The sequence below is a fragment of the Pelobates fuscus genome, chromosome 2, assembly GCF_036172605.1.
Source record: "Pelobates fuscus isolate aPelFus1 chromosome 2, aPelFus1.pri, whole genome shotgun sequence".
In the NCBI taxonomy this organism is placed as follows: domain Eukaryota; kingdom Metazoa; phylum Chordata; class Amphibia; order Anura; family Pelobatidae; genus Pelobates; species Pelobates fuscus.
In genome coordinates this window covers 257,314,992-257,331,013 of record NC_086318.1, presented here as the reverse complement: position 1 = coordinate 257,331,013, position 16,022 = coordinate 257,314,992, and the positions used below count along the sequence as shown (strand labels likewise).

The 16,022-nt window shown below is 43.0% G+C and overlaps 1 protein-coding gene across 1 annotated transcript in view; it reads left to right on the top strand.

Moving 5' to 3' along the window:
- PDE10A (phosphodiesterase 10A) overlaps nucleotides 1-15,807 on the top strand; it is a 384,873-nt gene extending 369,066 nt beyond the window's left edge. Inside the window, exons 19-22 of the mRNA XM_063441228.1 lie at nucleotides 3,990-4,101; nucleotides 5,058-5,138; nucleotides 10,874-10,962; nucleotides 15,535-15,807. Of these exons, the coding sequence (XP_063297298.1) occupies nucleotides 3,990-4,101; nucleotides 5,058-5,138; nucleotides 10,874-10,962; nucleotides 15,535-15,652 (400 nt within the window). The 3' untranslated portion in view covers nucleotides 15,653-15,807. The remainder of the gene's footprint in view (nucleotides 1-3,989; nucleotides 4,102-5,057; nucleotides 5,139-10,873; nucleotides 10,963-15,534) is intronic.
- Nucleotides 15,808-16,022: the final 215 nt, after the last annotated feature.

Here is a 16,022-nt window from a genome sequence, read left to right as displayed (position 1 = left end):
AAAAAAATAAACCCTTTACCCAGTCCAAATAAAAATTAACCCCTTCCCTGCCAGTCGATCACTGCCTACAGTGATCAAAATACAGATCACAGTAACATACTGTTCTAATTTTTTTTTTAACCCCTGACGATTAACTTTTATTTATTTTTTAACCCTCAGGGGTTAAATTTATTTAATTAACTAATTTAAATATTGTATAATTAAATATTTTGCTAGCTGGGGTGGGTGGGAGTTATGGGGAAATGGGGAAGTTACTGTTAGTGCTGCTTACTGCTAGTTAGGGGTTAACGTAAAAAAAAAAGCTTAGAAAAATGTTAAATCTGTAAAAAAAAGTTTTACGAAAGTTTAGGAAACTTTAAAAAAATGAATAATCAAAACAAAAGTTTAAAAAATAGTTTTAAAAAGTAAAAAAAGTTTTAAAAAGTAAAAAAATACATTTAATAACGCTCATTACCACTACACCTGGTACAAGCTAGCGGAAAAATGATCCCACGCTAAGGTTCAAAATATGCCTTTTGAAATACCCTGGGATGTCTTCTTTAAGAAATGGTATGGCTTTATGGGGTATTTGGTTTATATAGCCTGGTAAAATACTCTAAAATGGGACATGGGCACAGCGTAAAAATTTAAAGTTTGAAAAAAAATGGAATGGCTGTGTCCCAAATGTGCCCCTCCGATGTCCACATATACCTGGCAAAGGTACATACGGGGGTATTTTTGTACTCAGCAGACATAGCTGAGCAACATATGAAGTATTATACAGTGGTAGTACACATAAGGTTTGCAAAATATACTGTGCAAACTCACTTTGTGTGTCAAAAAGGCAGAAAAAACGCTTATTACCACTACACCTGGTACAAGCTAGCGGAAAAATGATCCCACGCTAAGGTTCAAAATATGCCTTTTGAAATACCCTGGGATGTCTTCTTTAAGAAATGGTATGGCTTTATGGGGTATTTGGATTATATAGCCTGGTAAAATACTCTAAAATGGGACATGGGCACAGCGTAAAAATTCTAAATTTGAAAAAAAAATGGAATGGCTCTGTCCCAAATGTGCCCCTCCGATGTCCACATATACCTGGCAAAGGTACATACGGGGGTATTTTTGTACTCAGCAGACATAGCTGAGCAACATATGAAGTATTATACAGTGGTAGTACACATAAGGTTTGCAAAATATACTGTGCAAACTCACTTTGTGTGTCAAAAAGGCAGAAAAAACGCTTATTACCACTACACCTGGTACAAGCTAGCGGAAAAATGATCCCACGCTAAGGTTCAAAATATGCCTTTTGAAATACCCTGGGGTGTCTACTTTATGAAATGGTAGGCCTTTGTGGGGTAGTTTGAATTTAAAACCTGCAAAGATGCTTGGAAATTGCACATAGGCCCGGCGTCAAAATTCAAAGTTCGGTCAAAACTGATATGGCTTGGTCTCCTATATGGCACTGTAGCTTCACAAAATAGTGCCATAGACATACAATGGGGGTGTCCTTTTACTCAGAAGACTTAGCTGAGCATAATTTGGGGGGTTTGAACTTAGTGGCACACATGAAATATACAAAATGCCCAGCAAAAATGCAATCCGTATGTAAAAAATGCACAAAATTATTTTTTACCACATACTTTGGCATGTAATGGTAAAATAATGGGGGCATGTTAAGGCACAATATGCACCTTTATGAGATACCCTGGAGTGTCTTCTTTTACAAATGGTAGGCCTTTGTGGGGTGTTTTGAACAGTAAAACTGTTATAATACCCCAAATGGAAGCATAGGCTCATTAAATCCGTCTCTCAAAATTCTACTGTGAATACTGAAAAGGACAGGTCTCCTGTATGGCACTGTAGCTTCACGAAATAGTGCCATAGACATACAATGGGGGTGTCCTTTTACTCAGAAGACTTAGCTGAGCATAATTTTGGGGGTTTGAACTTAGTGGCACACATGAAATATACAAAATGCCCAGCAAAAATGCAATCCGTATGTAAAATATGCACAAAATTATTTTTTACCACATACTTTGGCATGTAATGGTAAAAAAATGGGGGCATGTTAAGGCACAATATGCACCTTACGAGATACCCTGGAGTGTCTACTTTTACAAATGGTAGGCCTTTGTGGGGTTTTTTTGAACAGTCAAACTACTATAATACCCCAAATGGAAGCATAGGCTCATTAAATACGTCTCTCAAAATTCTACTGTGAATACTGAAAAGGACAGGTCTCCTATATGGCACTGTAGCTTCACGAAATAGTGCCAAAGACATACAATGGGGGTACCGTTGTACTCAGCAGAAGTAACTGAACACATAATAAAACTTTGTACAGGAATAGCACACACCAAATTTACAAAATACACATGAGAAGTTCTTTGTTATAAGTTTGTGTGCGAAAACCCCCCAAAAACACAATTTTACTCCAATATTTAGCAGAGGTTGGCGGTAAAATGGCTACGTAGAAAGTGTCAAAACAACCTTAGGTAAATAGCCTGTGGTGTCTACTTTATATAAATATATACTTTTGTGTGGCAATTTTGTTTTCTTTTATGGCTATTAGGCTTACAAGACAAACATACCAAATTCTAAAATCGCTCCACATAAAAAGTTTATTTTACTCCTTGTGCTTTGTGACCTGTAACTACCAAAAAAAACTGAAAATCCCAGACACATTATATATTCTGTAATTCAGAACAACTAAATGAATTTATTTTTAATTACTTTCCTTAACCTGCACTAATTATGTACACATTATTATTGCAAAAACTGTAAAAAAAACCACACAAAAATTCATTTTTTTGCATATTTCTGTATTTTTTTTATAATAAATAAGCATTTATATATACATGTGTTACATCAAATTAAAGCCCTTTCTGTCCTTTAAAAAACGGTATATAATATGTGTCGGTGCAATAAATTAGTAAAATGCAAATTGCAGTTGAACGCAAATAGCAAAAAATGCAAAAAATGCCGTTGTCATTAAGTGAAAGACAAGCTTCTGAAGCTCTGTCCTTAAGGGGTTAAACTTGCTAAAGGGAACAACTGTTTAAAAATACTCTTTCCAGAAGTCTGTTATTCTTAAACAGAGAAAAAGCTAAATATGCCAACATTTGCAACATATTATTTGTAAAGTTTAAAGTGTACAGCATTTTAACTGTTTTTGCTTTACCTTATGGAATAATTTCTTAGTAGAATGTTTATTTCACCTTCTATTTGACTGGTATATTGCCACTCACAGCAGAATCTGTAATATTTTGCTATATTGTCACCATTCAACATTAGAATTTGCTTAACATGTAGCAGTGTTTTTAATATGTTTTCACTGTAGAATCCTAATGTATGTGGTAATGACATTTCTATATTAAAGGGACACTATATTCATCAGAACCATTACAGCTTACTTTAGTGGTTTTGGTGTCTATATAGTATGATCCTGCAGCCTTAGCATTTTAAACATAGAAAAGTGTTTACAGTGTTTACATTGCTGGCTCATTACACCTTTAGTGGCGGTCACTCAGACAGCCACTAGAGGTGTTTCCCGTGTCAATGCTGCACAGTGTGCACCACCTACGTTCAATGTCTCCATGTTCTGTGCAATTAAGCAAAGATTCAATGCATCTCTATGAGCAGCCTGTGGAAAAGCATTGGATTGACTGATATAATCAAAATGGATGATCTCCGCCACGGAGGCGGGACAAGTGCGGCATGGAAGAAAAGGTGAATAAAATCACCTTTAATGTCCAGGGGGGAGGGGAGGACAGGGGCCTAATGCTGCATTCCAGCACTATAGTATCAGGAATACATGTTTACATTCCTGACACTATATTGTCCCATAAGAATGTTTTCATAAACTTATACATATTGATTAAATAAGGTAATTTAATTTGATATAGAACATAGTAATGAAACGTGTTTTATGAGATGTTTAGTATTACCAGTTTAAATCATGGATTATTCTAAATCATATAAAACTGCTAATTTCCTTACAGAGATCGCCTTATAGCTTTAATGATGACAGCCTGTGATCTTTGCTCTGTGACCAAACTGTGGCCCGTAACAAGGCAAATTGCTGATGATATATATGCAGAATTCTGGGCAGAGGTAGGCTTTGGTTTGTTGTGGTTTGTTGTTTCAGGTGTTTTATGTACGTGTAATTGGAATAATTTTAGTGTGCACAGAAAATGTGTGTTTTAGAAAACTGATACATTTAGATATTTAGATTTGACCTGTTCTGCCTTGCTCTTTGGCAAATAATCTAAATATCAAATAACTAAGAGGGATAGTTACACATTAGGAAGCAAACCACAATTCTGATTTGTATAATTGAACAGCTGACAGCTTTCTTTTTTGAGCAATCAAACTCACTAAAATGCATGTCATGGAAAATACATAGTAACAGTGGTGTTATTGTTTTATAACCATCATTATTAAACTATAACGTTTAAGGAACTCTATAGTCACAGATACCACTTCATCTCAATGAAGTGGTCTTGATGCACTGTCCATGTCCTTTTAACCCTGCAATGTAAAGCACTGTGGTTTTTGAGAAAGTTTTGACTTGTATACTTAATTGCCTATTGCCTCCCCACATGGTTCTTTTTAAATGTGTGATAAAGTCTGATAAGGTACCAACTAATATAGATTTGGAACAGTAACTGCCGTTAGTGATCAGTGATGCCTTTAGATGGCTACTGCATTCAGTTTTACCAGCAATTCACACGTTTGAACTTTAGTATATTTTGCCATGCTCCTTTGCCATGCTTTACTCTAGTAGGTGCATGGACTGTAGTCGGTTACAGTGGCATAATTTGATCGAGGTAACACATTTTATCCTAATGTTACTTATTTTCTACCAACAATAAATATATAAACTGGATGCGGAATGTGTATGTTTCTGAGGGAATTGTGGAAAAAATAATCATTCAGGAATCCTGTATCTGAAACACTCCAAAAAATATACCCAATGAGATGTAGCTGACTTAAGTACAGTAGGAGGAACGTATTCTAATATTTTCATCACTTTGTTTTTAAATACATATATACTTTATATTTTTAAGGGTGATGAAATGAAAAGAATTGGTATTTCACCTATCCCAATGATGGACAGAGATAAAAAGGATGAAATTCCACAGGGCCAGGTATGTAATGGTAAAGGATCCAACACATTTTAACACACCCTACTACACATACATTTATTTGCACACATATATGAACTATTTATAAGAATTTCATAAATACAAAACAGACAAGTTTATCAAGTTTTGTCAATTCCTACAGCTGTTATAGTGATGGCTATGTAAAACGGGCATTGTCTCATGGATGTATGAGACTTGATCTGTGGAGACTCCTGCAGTCCCACATAATTTTTAATAGAGACCCTCTATGGACATCAGTGTAGAGAGTACAATACTAACATGGACTCCTGGCAGATAAACCACCAGGAGCTGAAGAGCGAAGATGGGGCCCCTGTGGAGGCAAGCTTCAAGTATCCTTGGGCCACTTGACCTGAAGCAATCTGCATAAACTCTTCAAAAATGACAGATATGCTTTTGTATAATAAAAAAACAACTAAACATAAACACAGTATAAAAATAAACAATGCGCAGCGCATACAAAAAAATAAATAAAACAGGACAAAACACAAGAAACCATAAGCTTGCAAAGACTTAGCAAATCTGTTTCTTTGTGGGAAGACTCCAATATAGGTCTTGTCAAAACAGTATCCACGAAGATGTCATATAACTGTTGATTATATACCAGTATATACAAATACTTACTTTGTCTACCCAGAGTTCTCACTCTCCAGATCACTGGCAGATCCCTATCTAGGTTTACAATGTCCACCAATCACAACAGACATGTCTCTGCCAGTTTGCTGACTAACACATTCAAAATGTTCTGCAGACACTGTAACTTGCATTCTACATAATTACATAATACATTTAAAATGTATCTTCTCACTCTGTTTCTAATCTTACAGGGCCGGTGCAAGGATTTTTGCCGCCCTAGGCAAAAACTATTTTGCCGCCCCCATATGTCCTGCCCACCATTTAACATCACAATGCCCCGCCCATATGCTCTGCCATATGGGCCAACGCCAGTCTTCACAAAGTGTCTTTTATCTGAAAAGACAGTGTGTTTACATTAAAAAGCCTACAGGCACTTATGCTGTAGTGCTTCTGGTGACTATAGTATCCATTTAATGTGAGGTAAATTAGAGATTAGTGCCACTAATAATATATTGGATTGCCTACTTACCACCAGATGAGGACAAGAGGCTGATGATGGGCTCAGTCTGGCTCCACAGGTCTGGTGTAGAAGAGGCTCTCTGGAGACTGTTTTTAACAGTGCTCACAACAATTAACGAACAGGAAGCAGCTCCATTTTTTAGGGCCCCTTACACAGCTCAAGGTCTGGGCCCCCAGGGGGCATATGCCTACAATGCCCACCCATAAATCCACCTACATGGCCCATCCATGAGTTGGGGATTTTTTATGTGTGCAATTTGTGTAAGGGATGTAGTGTGTTAATATGGGATGTAGTGTGTGTTTGCGTGTAAGGAATGCATTGTATGTTTCTGTGTGTGTGTGTGTGAGGGGTGCAAGGTTTGTTTCTGTGTATGTAATTGAATGCAGTGTGTGTCTGTAAGGGGTGCATTAATTATGTAAGAGAACGTAAGGGATGTATTGTGTGTGAGTAGGAATGCATTGTATGTTTCTGTGTGTGTGTGTGTCACTTAGTGCTCTCCCTTGGCCCCCTGTCCCTCTGCAGTCCCCCCTTGGTGGTCTTCTCACTCCCCTCTCCCCCCCTTAGTGGTCCTCCCTCTCCCAAACCCCTTAGTGGTCCTCCCTCTCTCAAACCCCTTAGTAGACCTTCCCCTACTCCCACCACCCCCTTAGTGGTAATCTCCCCCCCCTTAGTGGTCCTTACCCTCCTTCCCTCTCCTTAGTAGTCCTCCCTCCTTACCCCCCTTTGGTGGTCCTTCCCCCCCTTAGTGGTCCTCCCTCTCCCAAACACCTAGTGGACCTCCCCTCCTCCTCCCTCAGTGGTCCTTACCTTCCCACCCCCGTTCCCCCTGTGTTCCTTCACCCCCCTCCCCCAGTGGTCCTGACTCACCCCTCCCCTAGTGGTCCTTAACCTCCCCTCCCCTAGTGGTCCTTCCTCCCTCCTCCCCTCCCGTAGTAGTCCTTACCCTCCCTCCCCTGCCCTAGTGGTCCTTCCTCCCCCTCCTCTAGTGGTCCTCACTCTCCCCTCCCCTAGTGGTCCTTACCCCCCCCAGTGGTTCTTACCCCCCTGGTCCTTACCCACCCCCAGGGGTCCTTATCCACCCCCCTCCCTCCCCTAGTGGTCCTTATCCCCCCTCTCCCTCCCTCCCCTAGTGGTCCTTATCCTCCCTCCCCTCCGCTAGTGGTCCTTACCGCCCCCTCATGGTCCTTACCCCCCCCCCAGTGGTCCTTACCCACCCCAGTGGTCCTTATCCACCCCCTCCCTCCCCTAGTGGTCCTTATCCCCCCTCTCCCTCCCTCCCCTAGTGGTCCTTATCCTCCCGCCCCTCCCCTAGTGGTCCTTACCCCCTCATGTTCCTTACCCCCCCAGTGGTCCTTACCCCCCTGGTCCTTATCCCCCCTCTCCCTCCCTCCCCTAGTGGTCCTTATCCTCCCTCCCCTCCCCTAGTGGTCCTTACCCCCCCTGGTCCTTACCCACCCCCAGTGGTCCTTATCCCCCCCTCTCCCTCCCTCCCCTAGTGGTCCTTATCCTCCCTCCCCTCCCCTAGTGGTCCTTTCCCCCCCTCATGGTCCTTACACCCCCCCCAATGGTCCTTACCCCCCTGGTCCTTAGCCCCCCCTGGTCCTTACCCACCCCCAGTGGTCCTTACCTCCCTCCCCTCCCCTAGTGGTCCTTTCCCCCCCTCCTGGTCTTTATCCCCCCCTGGTCCTTACCCCCCCTGGTCCTTACCCCCCCTGGTCCTTACCCACCCCCAGTGGTCCTTATCCCCCCTCTCCCTCCCTCCCCTAGTGGTCCTTATCCTCCCTCCCCTCCCCTAGTGGTCCTTTCCCCCCCTCATGGTCCTTACCCCCCCCCAGTGGCCCTTACCCCCCTGGTCCTTAGCCCCACCCCCCCTGGTCCTTACCCACCCCCAGTAGTCCTTACCTCCCTCCCCTCCCCTAGTGGTCCTTTCCCCCCCTCATGGTCCTTATCCCCCCTGGTCCTTACCCACCCCCAGTGGTCCTTATCCACCTCCCCTCTCCCTCCCTCCCCTAGTGGTCCGTTATTCCCCCCCCTCCCCTAGTGGTCCGTTGTTATTCCCCCCCCACCCCCCTCCCCTAGTGGTCCGTTATTCCCCCCACCCCCCCTCCCCAAGTGGTCCATTATTCCCCCCCCACCCCCCCTCCCCTAGTGGTCCATTATTCCCCCCCCCTCTCCCCTAGTGGTCCATTATTCCCCCTCCCACCCCTAGTGGTCCGTTATTCCCCCCACCCCTAGTGGTCCGTTATTCCACCCCACCCCCCCTCCCATAGTGGTCCGTTATTCCCCCCCTCCCATAGTGGTCCGTTATTCCCCCCCCACCCCCCCTCCCACAATGGTACTTACCCTCCCCTCCTGCCCATGTAGCGTGGCTGGGCGGCGCGGAACCAGGGACAGGAACCTCTGTTTCCTGTACCCGGCCGCCGGCGGACTGACAGGAAGTGCTCACTCAGTGAGCGCTTCCCTTTCCCTTCAGTCCGCCGGCGGCCGGGTACTGTCCCTGGTTCCGCGCCGCCCGGCCACGCTACATGGAGAGACCGGCAGGAGGGAGCGCTCTGCGCTTCCCTCCTGCCGGTCACTGAAACCCGGCCGCCCTCCATGCAGCATTGCTGCGCCGCCTGGGCTTGTTAAAGCGCTCAGGCGGCGCAGCATGAGGAGGCGCACCGGGGACAGGGATCCGGCGCCCCCTGATAAGTTGCGCCCTAGGCGGCTGCCTAGGTCGCCTTACAGGTGGCGCCGGCCCTGAATCTTAGCACTCCCCCACTCCACTATCCTGAACATTCTATATTATCTACCACATTTATCCTATCATCCTACATGTCCTGGCCTTCTCCATGCATCTAGCCATCTTTCCTTATACAGCAAACCCTTTTCATTTGGACATCCATCTACAATCCTCCTCATAGGCTGGTTCTTCTATCAATTTAGTCTCATGTAAAGGGTTGATAATATATGTCACATTCAAAATGCACATTTGTCATATTAGCAGTATACCTGTGACATTGAGCAAGATATGAAATATACATCATATACATCTATAGTTAATTGTTTTTGTATTTGTATAAAAAAACTCAATGCTCGCTGTGGCAGAACCAACCTCGCCAGTGGACACTGGAGAATCCTGGTTGCTTGCCTGCTCCCTCTAGACTATGGCCCCATGTTAAACGCCATGTTTCCCCTTTAGAAAGGCTTGTTCGTGCCTTTCTGCCTGGGCATTCGGTAGATTGAATCTACTGAAACAACACACAAATGGGGGGACCACCTGGGCAAGGAGTGTGCCAGTGATTTACCTCCCAGAAGCTGCGGTTAACCGCAGCTTAATTGGTGAACGCTGGGTGGCCGCTGTTCGTATAACCGAACACGTAGCAGCGGCCATCTTAAACTCCTGAACGGCCAGCGGTGTTCAGCACCAAATCTATGGAACTCAAAACAGACACTTATTTGCACGAACACCACTGAGCCGCCGACCTCCCTTCTCCTGCAATTCATACGAACGCTGTCCATTCAGTAATTTCCCTATGTGAGCAGTGTTACCCCAGATAGCTATGCCATGGAGCCCATTCGTGTAACGAAAGACAATGTGAAAGACTTTGGCTCCATGGCGATTGAACTGTATGTATGTGATCTGAGCGCCATTCGGTAATAATGTGCGCTCAGATCTAAGCTACCTGGGGATATATTGAATGTATATGTTTTATGTAGTAATTGTAACACTGTGTAATTTTATGTCTTTTTACTAACATGTGGCTAATGGAGTTTTGCCTCTGTCCTTGGAGATAATTGGATTACTTCCCAATTATCTCCAGGATAGAGAGGAGGGATTACAATGTGCATGTGGGAGTGGTCACGGTTAAACTGTCCTGATTGGTTATTGTCCAGTTTGTGTACCAGTGTCCCACCAGGTCCCCTATGGGAGTGTCCACCTGGTGGGAAACCTGCATAAATACCGGGCAGATAGCCCAGAATAAAGAGATCACTGCTTGACCCTCAAAACAAAGTGTCGTCTTGTTCTTGGGGGGATTTGATTGTATGCTGTTACAGTTCAAATTTTGCCTCTGTCCTTGGAGATAATTGGATTACTTCCCAATTATCTCCAGGATAGAGAGGAGGGATTACAATGTGCATGTGGGAGTGGTCACGGTTAAACTGTCCTGATTGGTTATTGTCCAGTTTGTGTACCAGTGTCCCACCAGGTCCCCTATGGGAGTGTCCACCTGGTGGGAAACCTGCATAAATACCGGGCAGATAGCCCAGAATAAAGAGATCACTGCTTGACCCTCAAAACAAAGTGTCGTCTTGTTCTTGGGGGGATTTGATTGTATGCTGTTACAGTTTGACTGCCAATAGTATAAACTGTTCGTATGTTTTTTCCTGTTCGGCTGTTTACGGCATTCGTATGGTTCCAGTTCGGGAGTTGGAGAATTTGTGTGTTTCCTGTTCGGGAGATTGGTGCTTGCAGTAGCTGCCTGTGTATCTGGAAGGGAATGCCCTCTAAATGGCTTTTTAACCCCTTGTGTGCCTGGGGGTGCCGTTACACTTGTAATGCATGTTTTCAACAAAGTTTGTACATTGTGCATGTTTGTACAAGTAAATTAAAAAATAAAAATAATTTAAATGTGTTTTACAGATCGGATTCTACAATGCAGTAGCAATTCCTTGTTATACAACTCTTTCACAGATTTTTCCTTCTACACAGCCACTTCTCAAGGCATGCAGGTAAGAAAAGTGCAAACATATTGTGCACATATAGTAAAATTACATTGATTGTTTGGAACTAGAACTGTACTTCTGCCATCTGGCACATAATAAAATGTCAATGCATTACTAAATGCAGTGATGCTATATTCATTTTAAATTATTTTATTGAATAACTGGGAACCCAGTTATGTATTACTTTAGCCTTCTATCCCTTGGTGGTCTTGCAGGGTAAGGACTAAACATGTTAAATGTGGACCAAGGCAGACATGGTTAGTTATGTAGTCTGCCTTGCAAGGTATAGGATCACAGTGCAAATTGGGTAATACTTTATAAAATAATAAAGTTGAATTGTAATTGTATTACTTTGATTAGAAAAGGACTAAATTAGGAGTAATTATTGGAGTACACTTTCAGCTTTAGCTTTTTTGGTAGCTCCATATGTACAAGTGCTATTTGGGTTTACAGGACACTAATGCCTGGCGTTAAGTGGGAATGTCTTCTCCTAGGTTTTTTAATATTTTAGAACAATCCTATTATATAGGTTTTATGAAGCCCTGACCGGTCTCACATCTCCACCATTTATTGTTTACTTGGGGAAATATATCAATGTCAATATCAACAGTAACAGAAAAAAAATAAGAAATCAAGATATTACTGTGTGCTAGACCCTTACACAATGTATTATTGCCCTCCACCCCACCAGACATGGGATGAAGAAAAGGATAGGGCCATTAACCTACCCCCATCCCGCTACCTTGTTTCCTTTTATATTACGTGCCCCACAAATTAGGTCAAAAACAGGAGACATTTGCTGAACATTTTGTTTATAAATCATCCATGCTTACAGACACAATGAATATTTGTCATTTATGCCATTTGCCCTTCCAGCACACAGAGAGAGCACATCCTCTCTAGTGTAGTACTTAAAGTGTTTCATTTCATGCTCAGTTAGGCTACCTAGCGTTGTACATCTGGTCCTATTAGACACTGGATTTATAGCAAAAAATAATTTTCAACTATACATAATTTTATTGAATTTGAGTCACACAATTGCCTGGACATAAGTAGTCTGGTTGCTAAGGTGTTATAAACCTGGACAAGTTGAGTCTTCTTCAGTCTCGGACCTAGAGATGGGAGGTCTCTACTCAAATAAAAGGGTCTAATTCTCATTCCTGGGCTACCACATGGTCTCAAAGGTAACATTACTAATCTGGCAAATTTCAATGTGAAGAAAATGGAAAAATGGAATGTGCTATATTTGACCCTGTAACTTTCCAAAACACTGTAAAACCTGTTAAAGGGGGTACTGTTGTACTCGTGAGACTTTGCTGAATACAAATATGTGCATTTTATTGCAGTAAAAGCTAACCTTATTATGAAATTTACAGCTAAAATGTCAGGTGGAACTATCATCAAATTGTATATGTCTTATATATATGACATTATATATGAATAATTCATAAGAAATTAAAGCCCTGTTTTTCCTGAACAAAATGATATATAATAAGTGTATTTGCAAATAATTTGAAAGAGGGGAACTACGGGTGAACAGACATATAGCACAAATTCCAGTTTTTGTTTACGTTTTGTTTTGATCAGAACGTGTACTATTGACTCCGTCCTGAAGGGGTTAAGAGTGTTAAGAGCAAGTAGGTATCCGCACAGAGAGGATGTGTGTGGAGACCTATATATTTACCCTCCCAGGCTATGATAAAGTTCTGTAATTTGAAAGAAACATAGACTGAATGTCTGTTGTTACAACTGAGGCCTAAATATTTGGGGATCTGATAGACTAGTTTTTTATAGCTACTACTAGTATAAACCATGTAGCATAAGTTATATATCTACTTGTGCTTTTCAGGTTTCTTTTAAACAATGCCCCCTATACAGTGGCGTACACATGACCCATGGGGCCCGGTGCGAAAATTGATCCATGGGCCCCCTCCCTCCCCCCTCGCGCTTACTCTGCGCGGGCCGGGGCAGCAACACATGGCGGCGGGCACCTGGTCGCAGGGGTTGCAGGGCTGCGACCGCGGTATGTACGCCAGTGCATGCAGATGCACACACACTTAAAGGACCACTACAGACACCCAGATCACATCAGCTCAATGAAGTGGTCTGGGTGTCAGGTCCCTCTAGTTTTAACCCTGCAGCTGAAAGCATAGCAGTTTCAGAGAAACTGTTATGTTTCACTGAGGGTTAATCCAGCCTCTAGTGGCTGTCTCACTGACAGCCGCTAGAGGCGCTTCCGCCATTTTAAGACACTGAACGTCCATAGGAAAGCATTGAGTAATGCTTTCCTATGGGCGGTTTGAATGCGTGCACGGCTCTTGCCGTGCATGCGCATTCGGAGCTGAGAGGCGGAGGGATCCCCAGCGCCATGGGAGTCCGGCGCTGGAGAAAGGTAAGTGCTTAAGACACACACACACACTCTCACGAACAAATGCATACACACTAGCTAACAGACACACACATTTACTGACAGAGACACACTCAGCGGCAGACATACATACACACTCACTTACAAAACATACACTCTCACTGACAAACACACACTCACTAACAGACATCAAACAGACTCACTAACACACACACACACACACACACAAACACACTCAGTAACAGACACACACAGACACACACAGTAACACACTCCCTGACACTCACTAGCAGACACACACACTCTAACACAAACACCAACACTCACATACTCACACACACACTAACACTCACACACACACACTCACTCACACACACACACACACACACAAACTAACACTCACACACACACTCACTCACACACTCACTCACACACTAACACTCACACACACACTAACACACACCCACTAACACACACACTAACACTCACACACACACTCACTCACACTAACACACACACACACTCACTCACACACACTAACACACACACACACACACACTCACACTCACTCACACACACACTTACACTCACACACACACACTCACACACACACACACTAACACTCACACACACTAACACTCACACACACACTCACTCACACACACTTACACTCACACACACTTACACTCACACACACACACACACACACACTAACACTCACTCACACACACTTACACTCACACACACTTACACTCACACACACACACACACTAACACTCACACACACTAACACTCACACACACTTATTTATTACTTATTAGTAATTATTACTTAATTATTAAGTAATTATTACTTATTACACATATTTTTTTTTATTATTTAATCCCCCCAGCCTCCCTACCTTTTGGAGTGCTGAGGGGATTCCCTGGGGTCCAGTGGTGCTGCTGGGCTCCTAGGCGGGCAGTCAGGCTGGCCGGTGCGCGAGGGAGCACTCTCCCCTGAGTGCTTCCTCTTCAGCTCCCTCGCGCGCCGCGTAGGGATGCCGGCGCCAGAAGATGACGTCATCTTCCGGCTCCGGTATCAGTGCGGTGCGCGAGGGAGCTGAAGAGGAAGCACTCAGGGGAGAGTGCTCCCTCGCGCACCGGCTAGCCTGACTGCCCGCCGGGTATAAGCAGGGCCAGCCTCGGGGGGCCCTGAGGTGGCCGGCTCCTGGGGCCCCCAGGAGAAGATGTTGGCCCAGTGGGTACATACCGGGTCGCAGGGGCGGCCGGGCCCCCTGGTGGGCCGGGCCCGGTCGCAGCCGCGACCCCTGCGACCCTGGTATGTACGCCACTGCCCCTATAAAATAAAATGCAGAAGAACTAAAATAACACGTCGCAGTACATTGTGAATTGAGCAATAATTTGTGGCTGACTTCACATGTAAAATTCTAATTTCATAAAACACAAAGCTTTTCACCTTCAAGTTAAACAAAAGACAAACTATGGTATAGTAAATCAAAACCCAAGTATAATGTGTCCCTGGGTTTTTTCACGCAGCATGAAAACTACCAGTAAGAATTATGATTTGAATAAGAATATTGGATTATACAATTATTTTCAGTTTTTTATTATGGGGTGGTTAAATATTTTCCCTTTGCTCTACTTGCTAAACAACCCAGAATTTCAAATGCAAGCATAATTAGGAAAGTTTAATAGTATGACAAATAAAGCTTTATTGAGGTTTTATGTCAGTATAGTTTCATAGTATACGTAAGACTCACAGATCTGGAGATTAGAAAGTGACATTATGGCCATGCAGGGCTCAACAACTCAACTTGAATGAAAATGCATACAGTCAAAACTTAACTAATGGTAGCAGTATTACATGAAGCTTTACAGGTTACTCGGAGTGTTAGGGCGTGCTTCCTTTGTCTTATTTTGGCAAGTAGTATTGTAGCTGAGATAATGTTAGTGTGACAGAAGGAGGGCAGGGAGATACAATTCTATTCAGTGTATGTTGTGTTGACCCTGCTCTGCCAGTATTGTCATGGGGGTCCCTCCGGTGATGGGTTAGTTCTTGTGTTGTAATTCAGTTCTCCCAGTGTTGTCGCCCCATGTGTTCTGTGTATTTCAAAGCTCTTTGTTGTGTTTTTTTTTGTTTGTTTTTTTAAGTTTCATAGTAATTACTAACATATTTGCTTTATTTCTGATTTTATCCCCCCTCTTTAGGGATAATCTCAAACAATGGGAAAACGTGTCTAAGGGAGAAGATACTACAGTTTGGATACCATCCCAGTCACTGGCAACAGAGTCATCTGATTCACTTCCTGTCAAGATAGCCGATTGAACATTGCTCACCTTTAAAGAAGCAATAGTGTCTTATCATGAGAGAGAATTAGAAGACTTAATAAATGGGAAGACAAAGGACAGATACTTTGGCAGGTGTTTACCATTTTAGTGACATTAGGATGAAAAGAAAACCAAATCACGCTATTTATTATTAGGGATTCGTCACTTTACAATGTTTTTAATTTAATTTATAACACTTTAGACATTTTGTTAATCACTAGAAACATTCCATTAGTTTATTTTACTTTTAGAACTTTGCCCCGCTTTTCTTTTAGTGACACTTTCAAATCTCTCTTAACATGTTTTCACAAGCAAAAAAAGACTCATTCCAGCTGAGAATTCAGAACATTTAGTGAATGCAGATAATA